Source organism: Vombatus ursinus, unplaced genomic scaffold, assembly GCF_900497805.2.
Source record: "Vombatus ursinus unplaced genomic scaffold, bare-nosed wombat genome assembly UNPS02014768.1, whole genome shotgun sequence".
NCBI classification, from domain to species: Eukaryota; Metazoa; Chordata; class Mammalia; order Diprotodontia; family Vombatidae; genus Vombatus; species Vombatus ursinus.
In genome coordinates, this window is record NW_020954546.1 from 37,058,013 (window position 1) to 37,071,113 (window position 13,101).

The window sequence follows — 13,101 nt, forward strand, 5'->3', positions numbered from 1 at the left end:
TCTCTATCTGCCGTCTCTCTGAGTAACCCTAGGCACCCCCCTCCCCCATCACAAAAGGCACTTACAGGGGACAGGTGAAAAAGGAAGGGGTGCAGGGATGGAAAGATAGGAAGTAACTAAGCTGTTCTCCTTCAGCTCTCACCTCCATCATCGAGACAGCAACACACACAGAAAAACACTTAAGCCAGGGGAAAACCTTGAATCGAGGTTCCTCAGGGATATGAGACGGTCGAAGGTCTCTATTATTAGCACCTGCACTTTCCTTCCCTCCTCCCCCCAAAGAACAACAGCTATTTCTTCTAAACAAGAACGCAACCAAAGGCAAGCATGGGAAAGGGAAGGCTGGCTTTGCCTCTTCCTGTAAACAGTCAACAAGCCGATTCTCAATTCTCCTGGGGAAAGGAGGATCCAAGGGTCAGTATCATTGCCTAGTTTTCTTCCACTGCACATGTTTTTTCATGTATGTTCAAAATAATGTTCCAACGGGTGGGTGGATAGGGTAGAGATATGTATCTGACTCTGGTGGAAGGGAGGAAGTAGGGACAGGGAGGATTAATAAGATGAACCATCTCACCATAAAATATAGTTACACAGTAATGGGGACCCTTAGTAATGATCATCCCAGCTAGGACAAGGTTCCAGTTATATGCCTCCTCCCTCCCACCTCCTTTTTCTAGAATACAAAAGGCAAATATAGAGAACAAAAACTTTATTTAAAAACCATAAAACTGGCCTCATCCCTACTTTTTCCCAACCCCCAATTTTCTCCAAAAAAGAGAAAATTATACAGGGTGGGAACAGGTAGGCAGGGGAAAGGGGGGCAGTTGTAACTTCTACAGATTCTTCCCCTCAAGGCAGAAACTAATAAAAAAAAATTCAGTCCTTTACCTCTGCTCCAAAGCAACAGAGGTAAGGTCCAGCCACCATAATTGGGGGAAGAGAGCTATCCGTAGCCACTAGGCCCTCCTGCTCCTCCCCTCAAGGAGGCAATGTCCTGTCTCTGGCCGGGTTTAGAAGGATGGTGTGCCCATGACCACAGATGGCTAGAACAGTCTCCCAATCCCTAGAGCTGAGAAGGCTGGGGCAGTGGGAGATACCCAATGCTTTTCCTCAGTAAATTGCTTCATCCATGTTATCATCACTGTCACCCCCAAAGTCTTCTCCATTGTCAAAATACGACATGATGTAATCTGTCTCCTGAAAGGGGCAGAGAAAAGGTGAAAGGGAAGAGTGAGGGGGTACTCTCCCCACTTTCATCTGTCATTCCAGGCTTCACTGAGGCCACCCACAGCTACCTCTTAGAAAAAAAGCATGAGATAACTGAATAGAAGAACAGTAATTTTTAGAAATGCTTGCATTATTTCAGCTTCAGTCCTTCCAGGTGACTGAATTTCTCTAGAACCCGGTCTCCCCAACCGTCTGAGGCACCCTGGGACCCTTTGGCAGGGAAAGAAAAGGGGATCTGGTGAAGAGGGACGTTCTCTCACCTCCTCATGCTCTTCATCATACTCCTCCTCCTCCTCATCTTCCTTCTCCTCCTCTTCTTTCTCCTCTTCCTCTTCTGAAGTCACTTCCTCTTCCTTCTTCTCTAAGGTCTTTCGGGGGAAGAGAAAAGAAGAAAAGGAGTGAACAAGAGAAAGATTTAGCCCCAGCCCCCAGAGGGCAAAATCAGAGTATGGACAGACCCCTACAGATCACACACAAAAACACACACACTCTTCACCTCCAGTTTTTGAATGGTTTCTTCCTTCTCTACTGGGGTCTTAGGGGCCCTCTTGGGGATCAGGATGGTTGTCCCTGGTGGGGGAAGGGGAGGAAGGAGAAAATGGAACATCAGGTTGAGATTTCTGCTCTGCCTTCGCTCCCTCCTCCCAGCTCATGACTAGGAAGCCACTTCAACAATGGAACTCTGCTGCCCCTGAGTGGCCGATAGAACAGACTGTATGGGGGCAGAGGGAGGGAAAGGGCCGGGCAGTCAGCTATTTCGGTGCTCTCCAGAAGCCTGCAGGAGGCTGGAGGGGGGAACATTTGTTCCCCCACCCCCATCCTGTGTCATGTAGCAGCACTCACGTTCCTTCTGTAGTTTTCGAACACGTATCTTGAGCTCTCTGGGAAGACGCCTCCAATCTAGGGGAAAGTGGGAAGGAGACAGAGGTCAGTAGGCCCCAGACTTGGGTCTTCTATTGTTAAATGGCTGACAGGGGGCACGGGGAGGTATGTTCCACAAGGATTTGGGAATATGAGGGGGATAGGTTTATAAGGCACTCAGTTGGCTAATGAGTTTGTGGGGAAGTGTCTGAATATCTGGGAGGGTTTGAGGAGAGCTAAAGAGTGTTTGGAAGAATGGGGGCGATTTCTGGGGACTTTTGAGGGGGTCCATCACATACCAGGGTTCCAATCGATCGCACTGTCAATCGGCCCTGACATCTGATACTTGTCTGAATAACGCTCCACATCTGAAGAATCAAATAGCAGGCATCAGAGGCTTCTTCCCTTCGAGGCCCCCGAACAGAGTGGTGGTGCCTGGGGACAACGTTTCCATAGCACCTAGGCACTCTGTCCTCTATCCTGATCACACTCAGAGCTTCAGAAATAGACTTAAAGGCTCTTCTACTAATTCTCCAAAGTCACCAGTATCATTTTTCATTACTCCCCCAACAAAGATTCTGCTCATTCATTTATTCATTAAATATTTATTGATCAGCTACACTCTACAGAACATTGTACAAGGCACTATGGGGGGAAACGAAGGGGTATGTCTGTACTCCCACTAGGTTAACATGCTCCTAATGTCTTGACTCATTCCTAAATATCTCCTGGAATGTCCTACTCAAGCTTGCCAAAATTCCTCCCTCCTTGTTTAGGGAACCTGGCTTAAAACACAAGTCTTCCAAGAATAATCAAATCTACTCAGTTCTAAGTACTCTTTGTCTACTCTTTGGTGGCCCCTTTTCCCCCCATTCACTCAGAAGAACTGTATCTCAATTTCTAGTCTACATAACCAACTCCTGATTTATGTGAACAGTCAATTTCGGTACTCAGGAAGGATTCAGCCTGCCCCACCTAGCACATGCCTGGGACGCCTCTCTACATTATCGTTCCATGTGTGCTCAGAGAACACTAACTACATTTATTATCAGTCTACAGCTTAATTAAGGAAAGAAATCTACTCTATAAAATATAATGTGTGCCAATGCCCAAGGGAACACTAGGGATTAGCTGCCATTTTGATTCAGACATGCCTCTTCTCTCCTCCATGCCTATGGATAACCAAGTATTGAACTAGGGCGTTTTGTAGTCTTAAACTTGTTTCCTATGTATATGTGACTTTTCCTTTACTAGGCTGAGGGCACTCCAAAGACAAAGACTCTGTGTTATTCTCCTTTGGATCATGAGGTCTTCAAGGCTATGGATTGTATCATTCTCATTAAAGTGTGTATGTAAAAATATACATATATACACATACAACTATAGGCACTGGAGACACAATACGTCCATATGTGTGTATGTATATATAGATCTATGTATTTGTTTCACATATGTGTGTATATCTATATTTACACCTATAGCTATATGTATTTGTTTCTTTTCTTTGTTATATTTGTCTCTTTCCTTTGTCTCTCTACCTATGGCCTGATGGAGGGCTGCTATATACACTGGACCTACTTAAGACAAAAGAGTGGAATTCCAACTTACCTCTCTTAGGTGCGGCTGGACGAATGAAGTAGGGAAGCTGCCTCATGGCCCCCCGTAGCTCCTGTTTCAGTGCAAGAACATACTCACCTTCTTCTCCAGAGGGCAGTGGCACTGGACGGAATTCCAGGGGCTAGGTGAGAGCAGGAAGGGCAGGGGTCAGCGTGGTTAGGGCTGGAGATGACAGGATAGCTCTTTGGAGTGGGAAGGTGGTGCTGGATTTGAGGGGTATGGCAGGAACTATCTGGAGAAAGGAGGATCTTCTTTCCTCACCACCACAGAGTGTAAAACAAAGGATGAGGGGAATGTGGGCATGTATGTATGTTTATATGTGTCTGTAGTGTTGGAAGATATGGGGGTAAGATTACAGCAGGAGAGAGATTGGTTCTCTACAAGGATACCCTAAAAAGTATGGGGAGTCTAGGGACATAGCAAGATAAAACATGGTTATTTCCTTCCTTGGAGAATATATATATAGAGAAAGGAGGATGAAAAGGATTTCAGGAGGGCCCAGACAACTTCTAGGATTCTGTGATTTTCTATGGGCAGTCATGAGAGAGAAGAGCTGATTACTGCCAGGATAGAATGACTAGTCTTAGTGAAGTATGAGCACTCACAGGGAAGAGTGGGGAGGGCTTGAGGGTGGGAGGGGGCAGAGCATCCCCCTTCCCAATGCCCACAGCCTCCATGTTGAAGGTCAGTTGACCTCGACCCCGGCCTCGGCCCCGGCCCCCACCCCGGCTGGCCATCGTAGGCGGGGCCTGGCCGTTTAGAGATCAGATGGGCGAAGCCTGATAAAAAAGAGAAAAATGAAGACACAATGTGAGACTGATGAGGTCCCCCACTATGCTGACAGCCAATGGCCTTTGGTTCCAAGTACTCCATTGGCTTTTTCCTCGACCTACCACCCACTCATCTAAAATCTGCCTGCCTCCTGAATGTTGAATTTTTTTTTCTTTATCCCAGAATCAGCAAAAAATTATATTTCCATATCACATCGCTACCTGCGCTCTTTAATCCCGCCCTTTCCCCTTGCCTTCTATATCCAGTTTATTACCAAGTCCTTGACATTTTTATTTGTAATATCTCACATCTACCTCTCTTGCTCCTCCTGCCCCCTCAGTTGAAGCCCTTACCAACTTAGGCCTGGATTACTGCAATAGCCCTCTAACTAGGCCTCTTTGCTTCCAATCTTCAATTCACGAATGGTGGAAAAAGCACTGTATTCAAGATTCTAGCTTTGATATTTACTATTTACTATATTTACTAGCCAGACAGTTTCCTTCATAGAATAAATGCTTTAGAGCAGGAAGTGACTGGAGAAGCTAACAAGTTCACCCTCCCTCCCTTCATTTTATAGATGAGGAAACTGAGTCTCATGAAGTGACTTGCTCAAGGCCACACAAATAGTATCAGAGTCAGAATTTGAACCCAGGTCTTCTGACTTCAGATTGAGTACTCCTTCCAAGGAGCAATGCCTCCTCTCTAGGCCTCTGTTTTTGGAACATATTCTCACAGGGCTGTGAGAATCAAATGAGATAATGTATATCACAGTCCTTTGCAAAACAGCCTTCAAGGGCTACAGAAATATCGGCTATCGTTGGTGATTATGATTGTGCTGCTGCTTGGTTTTGGGGAGAGGGCTTCTTTCAGTTTCAGCAGGGTAGGAAATTCCCTTTACCTATGCAGACCAGTAACTGTTCCATAATTTATAGTCTTAGAGTATCTTAGTGTAAACTCAAATAAACATGGGGGCACTAAACCATATATACATAAGGATCCTTACAGGCCACAAATTGACTTAGGAAACCATATATTAACATTATCTATGTTCTATTGCATTTTTATTTTTTGTTAAATATTTCCTAATTACATTTTAATTCAGTTCAGGCAGCACCAGGCAGTGTTCTCTTGGGTCTCACATTTGACACCTTTGCCCTAAAGGTTTAATTCTTAATTCAGGTAAGGACCTCCACAATCCCAACCCACTTTACCTATCCAAACTAGTCTGTCATTATTCCCTAATACTAATAATCTTTACTGTTGCCTCCAGCCCCATTACTGCATTTAGTCTGAATCACAAAAGATGGTTCTTGATTATATGCTGTTTCTAAAGATTTTATGTCTCTAATGGCTTTTAATTGTTTCATTCATTTCAATCGAGTCCCTCCAATTAGACTGTAATGTCCCAGAGGTCGGAGGCTGTATTTTACGATTCTTCTGAATCCCTGCAACTGGCTTAGTGTAAGGCATGTAGATGGCAAGAGCCTTTGAGTCAGAGGACTTGAGTTCGAATTCAAACTTGCTTTTCAGTGTCCTCATCTGTGAAATCCTGATAGTTTTAGATCTTGTTATTCCATGGTCTGATATTGGATTGGTCCAGGGCGAGGACGATTGTCTTTCAAAAGAAGAAGATAAGAGAGGTCCAGGTTGCTCGGGCAACCAGGGAGAGCTTCTGGTCGGAGGGGAAGAGTGCTGGATTTGGTGTCACGGAGCAGGAGTTCAAATCATAACTCTACTACCTCCTCCCCTGGTGGCTTGGTAAAGTCATTTAACCTCTGCCTCAGTTTACTCATCTGTAAAACGTGGTTAAACTAACTGAAGTCTGATGTCCCTTCCAACTCTAAATTCATGATATTATGTGAATCTTCTATTGGGCAAAGGAAAGAGGGTAAACCTCCCAACACGAAGTAGGTCTTTGCTGGGTGCCTCTCACAAAACGCGCACACGCATGCACACACACGCACACGGCGGCACACATTCTTTCTCCACCCCCAACACCCGGACCACCCGCGCGCGCATACGCGCACACACACATATTGGGAGGTAGGGAGCTGGGGGGGGGGGGAAGTTGAGGGGGGGCAGTCGGGCGGCTGGAGAAAGCTGACCCGTGGTTGCTTCGGCCCTCCCTCTGTCCCAGAGCCTGCGAGCCGGCCAGGGGTGAAACAGACCGAGCAGCGGGCCAGGTACCGTGGAGCCTCGGTTCAGTTCTTACCTGGAACCCCTCCCCCACGCGGTACCCACGCAGCCGCCAAGCCTGCGTCCGGTCAGCCAGTCCGCTGGGTTCTAGGCCCACCTCTCTGCCATCCCTATTGGTGAGTTCTCAGAACCAATGGAAGAGGAGCCGGGCGGGGCGTCCGCACACATGCAGATAAGGAGGCAGGGCCGTGAGTAGTAATAGATATGTGTGGGCTTTGGGAATCCAGGCATACTGAGAACGGTGAAAAGACTGGGGGACTGAGACAGTGGGGTCAAGTTATTTCGGTATGAGACCGTGGTGGAGGAGCTCCAGAATGTGAGAGCTCTGAAAAAAGCGAAGAGCTCCAAGAGTTGCCCTAATATCACAAAATTAAAAGAGCTCCCTCAGGGTGGGCCTCCCCCAAGGAGTCTCCTAGAAATCAGCCCTTCAGAGATAAGTCTTGCTGTGCGGGCTGCTGCAGAATGTCCCGCCTCCCGCCCTACTCCTTTCCTATATACCACCCTTCTTTCTCTAAATTCTGCACGTACTGAATCCTCCCCCCTCACTTCCTTACTAAAAATACCATTCTGTGGGTTGCTGCAGAGTCGGTGAGAGCTGGGAACAGAGAGGGGGAACAGAGGGATTGAAGATTAGGGAACCAGGACTCCCGGGTTCCCAGTCTGTTTCCCACTGCTCTCTTGCTTTTTCTGGACATGCATAAAGGACTATTCTAAGGCCAAGGGGGTTCCTACTATTCTCCTTCTCTATGAATGATGAATAGAGAGCTTAGACTGAAACTGGAAGTTAGACACAAGAATACTTGTCTGGGGAGTGAGAATAGTAGTGGACTCCTAAGGGTGAAATTGAGCTGGGGAATGACTCCTCTTCTCTAACATTCAGTCCTGGTGTTGTTTTTTTTTTTTTTTTTTTAATATCACTACCAGCCCCCTCCCCCAGTTGCTCTAGGGACCATGTGAATCTCTCCAAGTCCCATAGATCCTCCCCAAATCCCCCACTTTCCATGCTACCTCCCAGCTGGACACATACTTACTCCCAAACAGCACAGATGGGAGTCATGGTAACCATGGAGACAGGGCAGGTGGCAGAGAGAAAGAGACAGACAGTGACAGAGACTGACACAGAGAGACAGAGACAGAGGGAGAGATAGGAGAAAAAAAGGCAAAGGGAGATGGCCAGGAAGATTGACAAAGTACAAAGGAGGAAGAAGTACAGAATCAAAGGGAGATAAAAACCTTTTAATACATAGACTGCTTTCGGCCTCTCCGTTTGCCTCATTGTCTCCTCCTTCCCGCCCCCCACCCCGAGATAGAAAAAGAGGAAAGGAATGAAAGATTTACTCTATTGTGTCCAAAAAACAACCATCGTCCACACCTACCTTCCCTAGTTCTGGCTAAGAGACCAACCCGGAAGGGCTGAGTTCCACATGTCTGTAACTTTGTGCTCCCTTTAGGAAGGAAGGGCATACACCAGACACCAGAGCTCTGTGCTGGGGTCTTTTATAGACCAAATATGGACACATTAAGCAGAGCTCTTGGTCTCCTTTTTTCATAGAACTTGGATTTACGATGTCTGGGTCCAACAACCTTTGAGAGTGTGATTGTGTCACGTGTGACTTGTCAGGTATAGCCCACAGCCACAACACGTCAAGTCCTGGAAATTGGTAGCTGGGGAAGCCTAGCTAGAATTTGTGCAGGCAGCCCTGATGGGGCTAGGGAGAGAAGAGATACCCAACTTAGGACTGGATTCTACAAATAGCTAGGTTTAAATGGCTAAGATATGTTAGTCAGGCTTAGAAAACCTGGGGCAGTGGGTTTTGTTTTCTGGGGTTTTTATGGGGGATTGGGAAAGGAGCAGATTTGGTGCCTGCCACCCCCACCCGCAGAGACACGTCTATAAATAGCTCTGTCGAGCTCCGCCTCCCCCCCCCCAGCCGGCGCTGCGCCCGGGGCGCACGGGAGGAGGGATCTGGAGCAGTGGAACCTAGGCTCGAGCACAGATACAGTGGGGGCCACAGAAGCCCACCCTCACCATGTGGGTGCTTAAGGACCCGGCTTCTTCACCCAGACTGCACCCTGGTCCGGGTCCCAACCCAGGCCCTGGCCGGGAGGAGATTCTGCGGACATACAGGTATCTGGGCACACCGCCTGGGAGGGGAACAAGGAGCGGGAGATAGGGAACACAACTGGAGAAAGGGGAACTCTGGACTCTTCCCTCTTCCAGTTTAAGACCCTTGGACCCGAGCCGCGACCCCTCCCAGAGCTGTGGCTCCGAGGAAAGGGGGAAGGCACTGGGAATGTATGGGTGTGCGCGTGGGAAGGGGGAAGTGGTGCTACTGAGGGGAGGTCTGCGCTCTGGCAAGAGCTATTTTGGAGAGAGGATGGGGAAAATCGGTGGCTGGAAATGGCTCGGGGGCTGAGGGTGAAGGTTGGGGTGCGGACATTCCCGCGCGTGCACACACGCACTTGCACGAGCATTCATCGCAGGCGGGTGCACGCGAGCTCTTTTTTCAGACAAGCATTTAGGGGGGCATAGTGGCATGGGGCAGAGGACGGAACTGTGTGCCACGGTGACCCACTCCAAATCTCTGTATCTCTATGATTCCTTGTCTTGTCTCTATGCTTGTGTCTGTCAATGTTGGTCTATCTCTCTGACAGGGAGCACCGTAGCTGCTGAGCCTCAGTCCTCCTCTAGGCACTGTCCCCATCCTTGTCCCGCATCTCCCTCTCCACCTCTTCTTCTGGTAGTTTCAGCCGCTGCCTTTCTCCCATCCACCACCTTGGCCATGCTGCACGCCGAGGGGCACGCTCTCCTGCGGGCAGTGGGGCAGGGGAAGCTGCGCTTGACTCGGTTGCTCTTAGAGGGAGGTGCTTACGTGAATGAGGGCGACGCGCAGGGGGAGACTGCACTGATGGCTGCCTGTCGGGCCCGCTACGACGACCCCGAGAACCGGGCCCGCATGGTACGCTACCTACTGGAGCAGGGCGCTGACCCCAACATAGCCGACCGGCTGGGGCGCACGGCTCTCATGCACGCCTGCGCCGGCGGTGGAGGAGCTGCAGTAGCCACCCTTCTTCTAGCCCACGGCGCGGACCCGTCGGCCCGCGACCACGCTGGCGCCTCAGCTCTAGTCCACGCGTTGGACCGCGGTGATCGCGAGACCCTCTCAGCCTTGCTGGAAGCCTGCAAAGCCAAGGGCACAGAAGTCATCATCATTACTACGGACACTTCGCCATCGGGCACTAAGAAGACCCGGCAGTATCTCAATTCTCCTCCCTCGCCGGGGGTCGAAGACCCGCCCACCCCAGTCCCAAGCCCAGGGGTTTGCATGTCGCCTTCGGAAATCCAACTGCAGACTGGAGGGGGAGGAAAAGCAGTGCTGTCTCCCCGGGCGCAAGAGGAGGAGGAGAAGCGAGACGTGTTCGAATTCCCCCTCCCTAAGCCCCCAGACGACCCCGCTTCTTCCGAACCCCTCCCCAAACCGCCCCGCCACCCTCCACCTAAACCACTCAAGAGGCTCAACTCCGAGCCTTGGGGACTAGTCGCCCCTCAACCGCTCCCGCCAGCCGAGGGGCGACCAGCGACTGACCGATTGATTGCCGAATTTAACGGCCTGGCGCTGACTAGTCGACCTCGGCTCTCTCGGCGCCACAGCACCGAGGGGCCTGAGGAAACACCCCCGTGGGCTGAAAAAGTGATAGGTGGAGGGGCCCTTTCCCGGCGCAACACGGCGCCAGAGGCCCAGGAATCGGTTCCCCTGCCCGGGCTGAAGCAGAAGCTGAGCCGCATGGAGCCGGTGGAGGTAGACGGCCCCAGTCACCTATGCACTGACTCTGTGGACTCTAGTCGCTTGTCTCATGAGCGCCGCCGGTACAGCGCTTCCCCACTCACCCTCCCTCAGGCCAGCTCAGTTCCTTCACCTGGGCAGTCTCAAGAGAGCCTTCCGGGGGCGGTGTCTCCTCTGAGTGGGCGGAGACGGAGTCCTGGGCTGCTGGAACGGAGGGGCTCTGGGACGTTGCTCCTGGACCACATCTCCCATACCCGGCCAGGCTTCCTGCCACCACTCAATGTCAGTCCCCACCCTCCCATCCCAGACATTCGACCTCTGCCAGGGTGTCGGGCTCCATCCCTCCCTGCTCCCCATTATTCCGGGGGCCTTGGGTCTCCCAGAGCCAAGCGGAAATTAGTGAGACGCCACTCCATGCAGACAGAGCAGATCAGACAGCTAGGGGGGTTCCAGAGTCTAGGGGGACCAGGAGAACAAGGGCGTTGAGGGGTTAAGAGGAGCTTGGAATGGTGTGGACAAGGCTATGGCAGGGCAGGTGAGGCCACCAGCTCAAATGCACCATGCACACACACTAGAGGCCACTTGTATGTTGCTCCTAGGCACTGCATAGTGCACTCTTTGCAGAGATGCACATGTTCACGGGCACAGAGCACTTTACCTGAAAGGTCACCAGGCTTCTCACATGTACTGGGTAGTCACGCATATATAGGGGTTGTGTGTGTGGCTGATGCAACCATGCACTTGCATGTGGGATCAGCAGGAACTCACAGGCACTATGCACTTGCATGCACCATAAGGTCAAAGGTGCTCATTGGCACAAGGGCCCCCAAACATATTTGCACTTGTTCACTGGCAGTGACGTTACCTGCTAATGACTAGTGCCTAACCTAACACCCCTCCCCCCAAAAGAAAACCCTCCACGATCCTTTACCTTCTTGTGCTTGCAATTATTTATTTCTATTTATTAAGTACAGTGGCACATGCCCTATAATGCATTATTTACACACCCAATCCCAGTGGAAATGTCTTGACTCTTTTGGGATCCCCTTTAACCTACTTACTAGGTTCTCTGGGTTCTCTGATCCTCTGCTCTCCCTTCCCGACTTCCACACCCCACACAACTCGGGAAAATGTTGCTTTCTCACCCCTGAGTTCTCCGTCTGGGAGGGAACCTCTTGAGGCACCCAGCTCTGCCACTCCCCTCATTGTTCCCTCAACTCTTCCCTCTTTGCCTCCAATAGACCAGATACTCCCTTACCCCAAATCAATTCATTATATCAGGTTGTCTTGTCTTCCCAGGAGGAGTGGGGCATGCAGTCCAGACTGCTCTTTCATGTGAGCTTCTGTCCTCTCTAAGGCAGAGGAGGGCAGTGATCTGAATCCCCCTCTGGACATATCAAAATAAAGGTGTTCAGAAGTTTCAACCACGTCTTTCCACTCACTTGGGAGGAGGGAAAGGGCTGGGCAATACTGAATCTAATCTTGATCATAACTTAAAGATCATAACATAAAGATTAGTGAAAGCCCTGCAATGGTGGTAGAGGAAACGCTAACAACTTTCATTTCCTCATCTTGAAATTTCAGTTCTTTCCTCTTATTTTCCTTTGGATCCCTAGGATCTAGCTATCTCAGATTCACCTAAAGATAAGGATAGAACATATGGATTTAGTGCTCAGAGGTAAACAAAGTGCTTTTTACATCAAAACAACGCAATGAGAAACGTAGGGCAACTGTTATACCCATTTTATAGATGAGGAAACTGAGTTGGAGAGACTGAAGAACTGGCCTATGATTCCATCAGTAAATAAACAGGAATGAATTCGTCCAAGATCTAGTTGCCTCCCGGGCTCTTTCTACTTCACCACTTTGTTTAACACGCTTAATGATCCACTGATCTGAGGATATCAAACCACTTTCACGGACACCGCCCCTCCCCACCCAGCAAGGGTCCTCAGCCTCTCCGCCTGGACTTCACTTCCTACACAAACCCAGGCAGGCAAGTCCGACCGGGTAACCTCCAGAGATACCTGTTCTATTCCCCCTCCCCTACATCTCTCCCCCGCCCTCTCCCCCGCCCCCTCCCCCGAGGTACTCAGGGGGTTCCGCCTGGAGTTTAAACGGTCATCCTGGTCCTTGTGTGGTCCCTGCTTGCAACCTCCGCGCTTCCCTCGGCTCCCGAGAGCCTCTCTGCCTCCAGAAGGCTCCCCGAGGGGCCAGCAGGACTTGATGTCACCCAGCCGGGTAAGACTGCATCAATTAACCGGGAGGTGCTAGAGTCCGGGCACCCAGAAGAATCCCGCTTTCTGGCCGGACGCCCAGCGGACGCTAGGGGCCAAGTCTTGGGATCTCGGGGCCTAACTGTAAATCCATCCAGATGTTGTCCCCACCTCCACCAAAGGAAGAGACGGCGAAGCAAAGACCGTCAGCAGCCGCCAGCCCCCAAGAAGGGTCAAAATGGGCGGATGCTTTAGAATCTAGCGGTCTCACAGCTGCTCGCTTCCGCCTGATCCCGCCTCCCTTCGCCCACTAACACAGATCCTCTTTGGAGGCGTCCAGATTTTGACCCGCCTTCCTCGAAGACGCCTGGATTCCTATTGGTGAGAATCCGCTTTTCTTCTCTTCGAATGGCTACCGCACTAGCTCC

At 50.3% G+C, this 13,101-nt stretch overlaps 2 protein-coding genes across 2 annotated transcripts; one reads left to right on the forward strand and one right to left on the reverse strand.

Moving 5' to 3' along the window:
• Nucleotides 1-694: 694 nt before the first annotated feature.
• LOC114042788 (DNA-directed RNA polymerase III subunit RPC7-like) lies at nt 695-6,994 on the reverse strand. The gene is made up of 8 exons (XM_027861506.1): nt 6,689-6,994; nt 4,311-4,484; nt 3,697-3,826; nt 2,388-2,456; nt 2,071-2,127; nt 1,724-1,797; nt 1,488-1,595; nt 695-1,197 (listed from the first exon to the last, which is right to left on the reverse strand). The coding sequence occupies exons 2-8, from the start codon at nt 4,440-4,442 to the stop codon at nt 1,111-1,113; spliced, it is 657 nt and encodes a 218-aa protein (XP_027717307.1). The 5' UTR covers nt 4,443-4,484; nt 6,689-6,994; the 3' UTR covers nt 695-1,110.
• A 1,727-nt stretch (nt 6,995-8,721) lies between these two features.
• On the forward strand, nt 8,722-12,450 carry LOC114042824 (ankyrin repeat domain-containing protein 34A). Its single transcript, XM_027861552.1, has 2 exons — nt 8,722-8,800; nt 9,328-12,450. Exon 2 carries the CDS (start codon nt 9,456-9,458, stop codon nt 10,941-10,943), a length of 1,488 nt encoding a protein of 495 aa, XP_027717353.1. The 5' UTR covers nt 8,722-8,800; nt 9,328-9,455; the 3' UTR covers nt 10,944-12,450.
• The last annotated feature ends 651 nt before the right edge of the window (nt 12,451-13,101 follow it).

Coding starts and splice junctions, on each gene's coding strand:
- LOC114042788 (XM_027861506.1), bottom strand. CDS start 4,442: ATGGCCAGCCGGGGTGGGGGCCGGGGCCGAGGCCGGGGTCGAGGTCAA. Junction 1,596..1,723: donor AAACCATTCAAAAACTGGAG/GTGAAGAGTGTG, acceptor TTCCCCCGAAAG/ACCTTAGAGAAGAAGGAAGA. Junction 1,198..1,487: donor ATGATGAAGAGCATGAGGAG/GTGAGAGAACGT, acceptor TGCCCCTTTCAG/GAGACAGATTACATCATGTC.
- LOC114042824 (XM_027861552.1), top strand. CDS start 9,456: ATGCTGCACGCCGAGGGGCACGCTCTCCTGCGGGCAGTGGGGCAGGGG.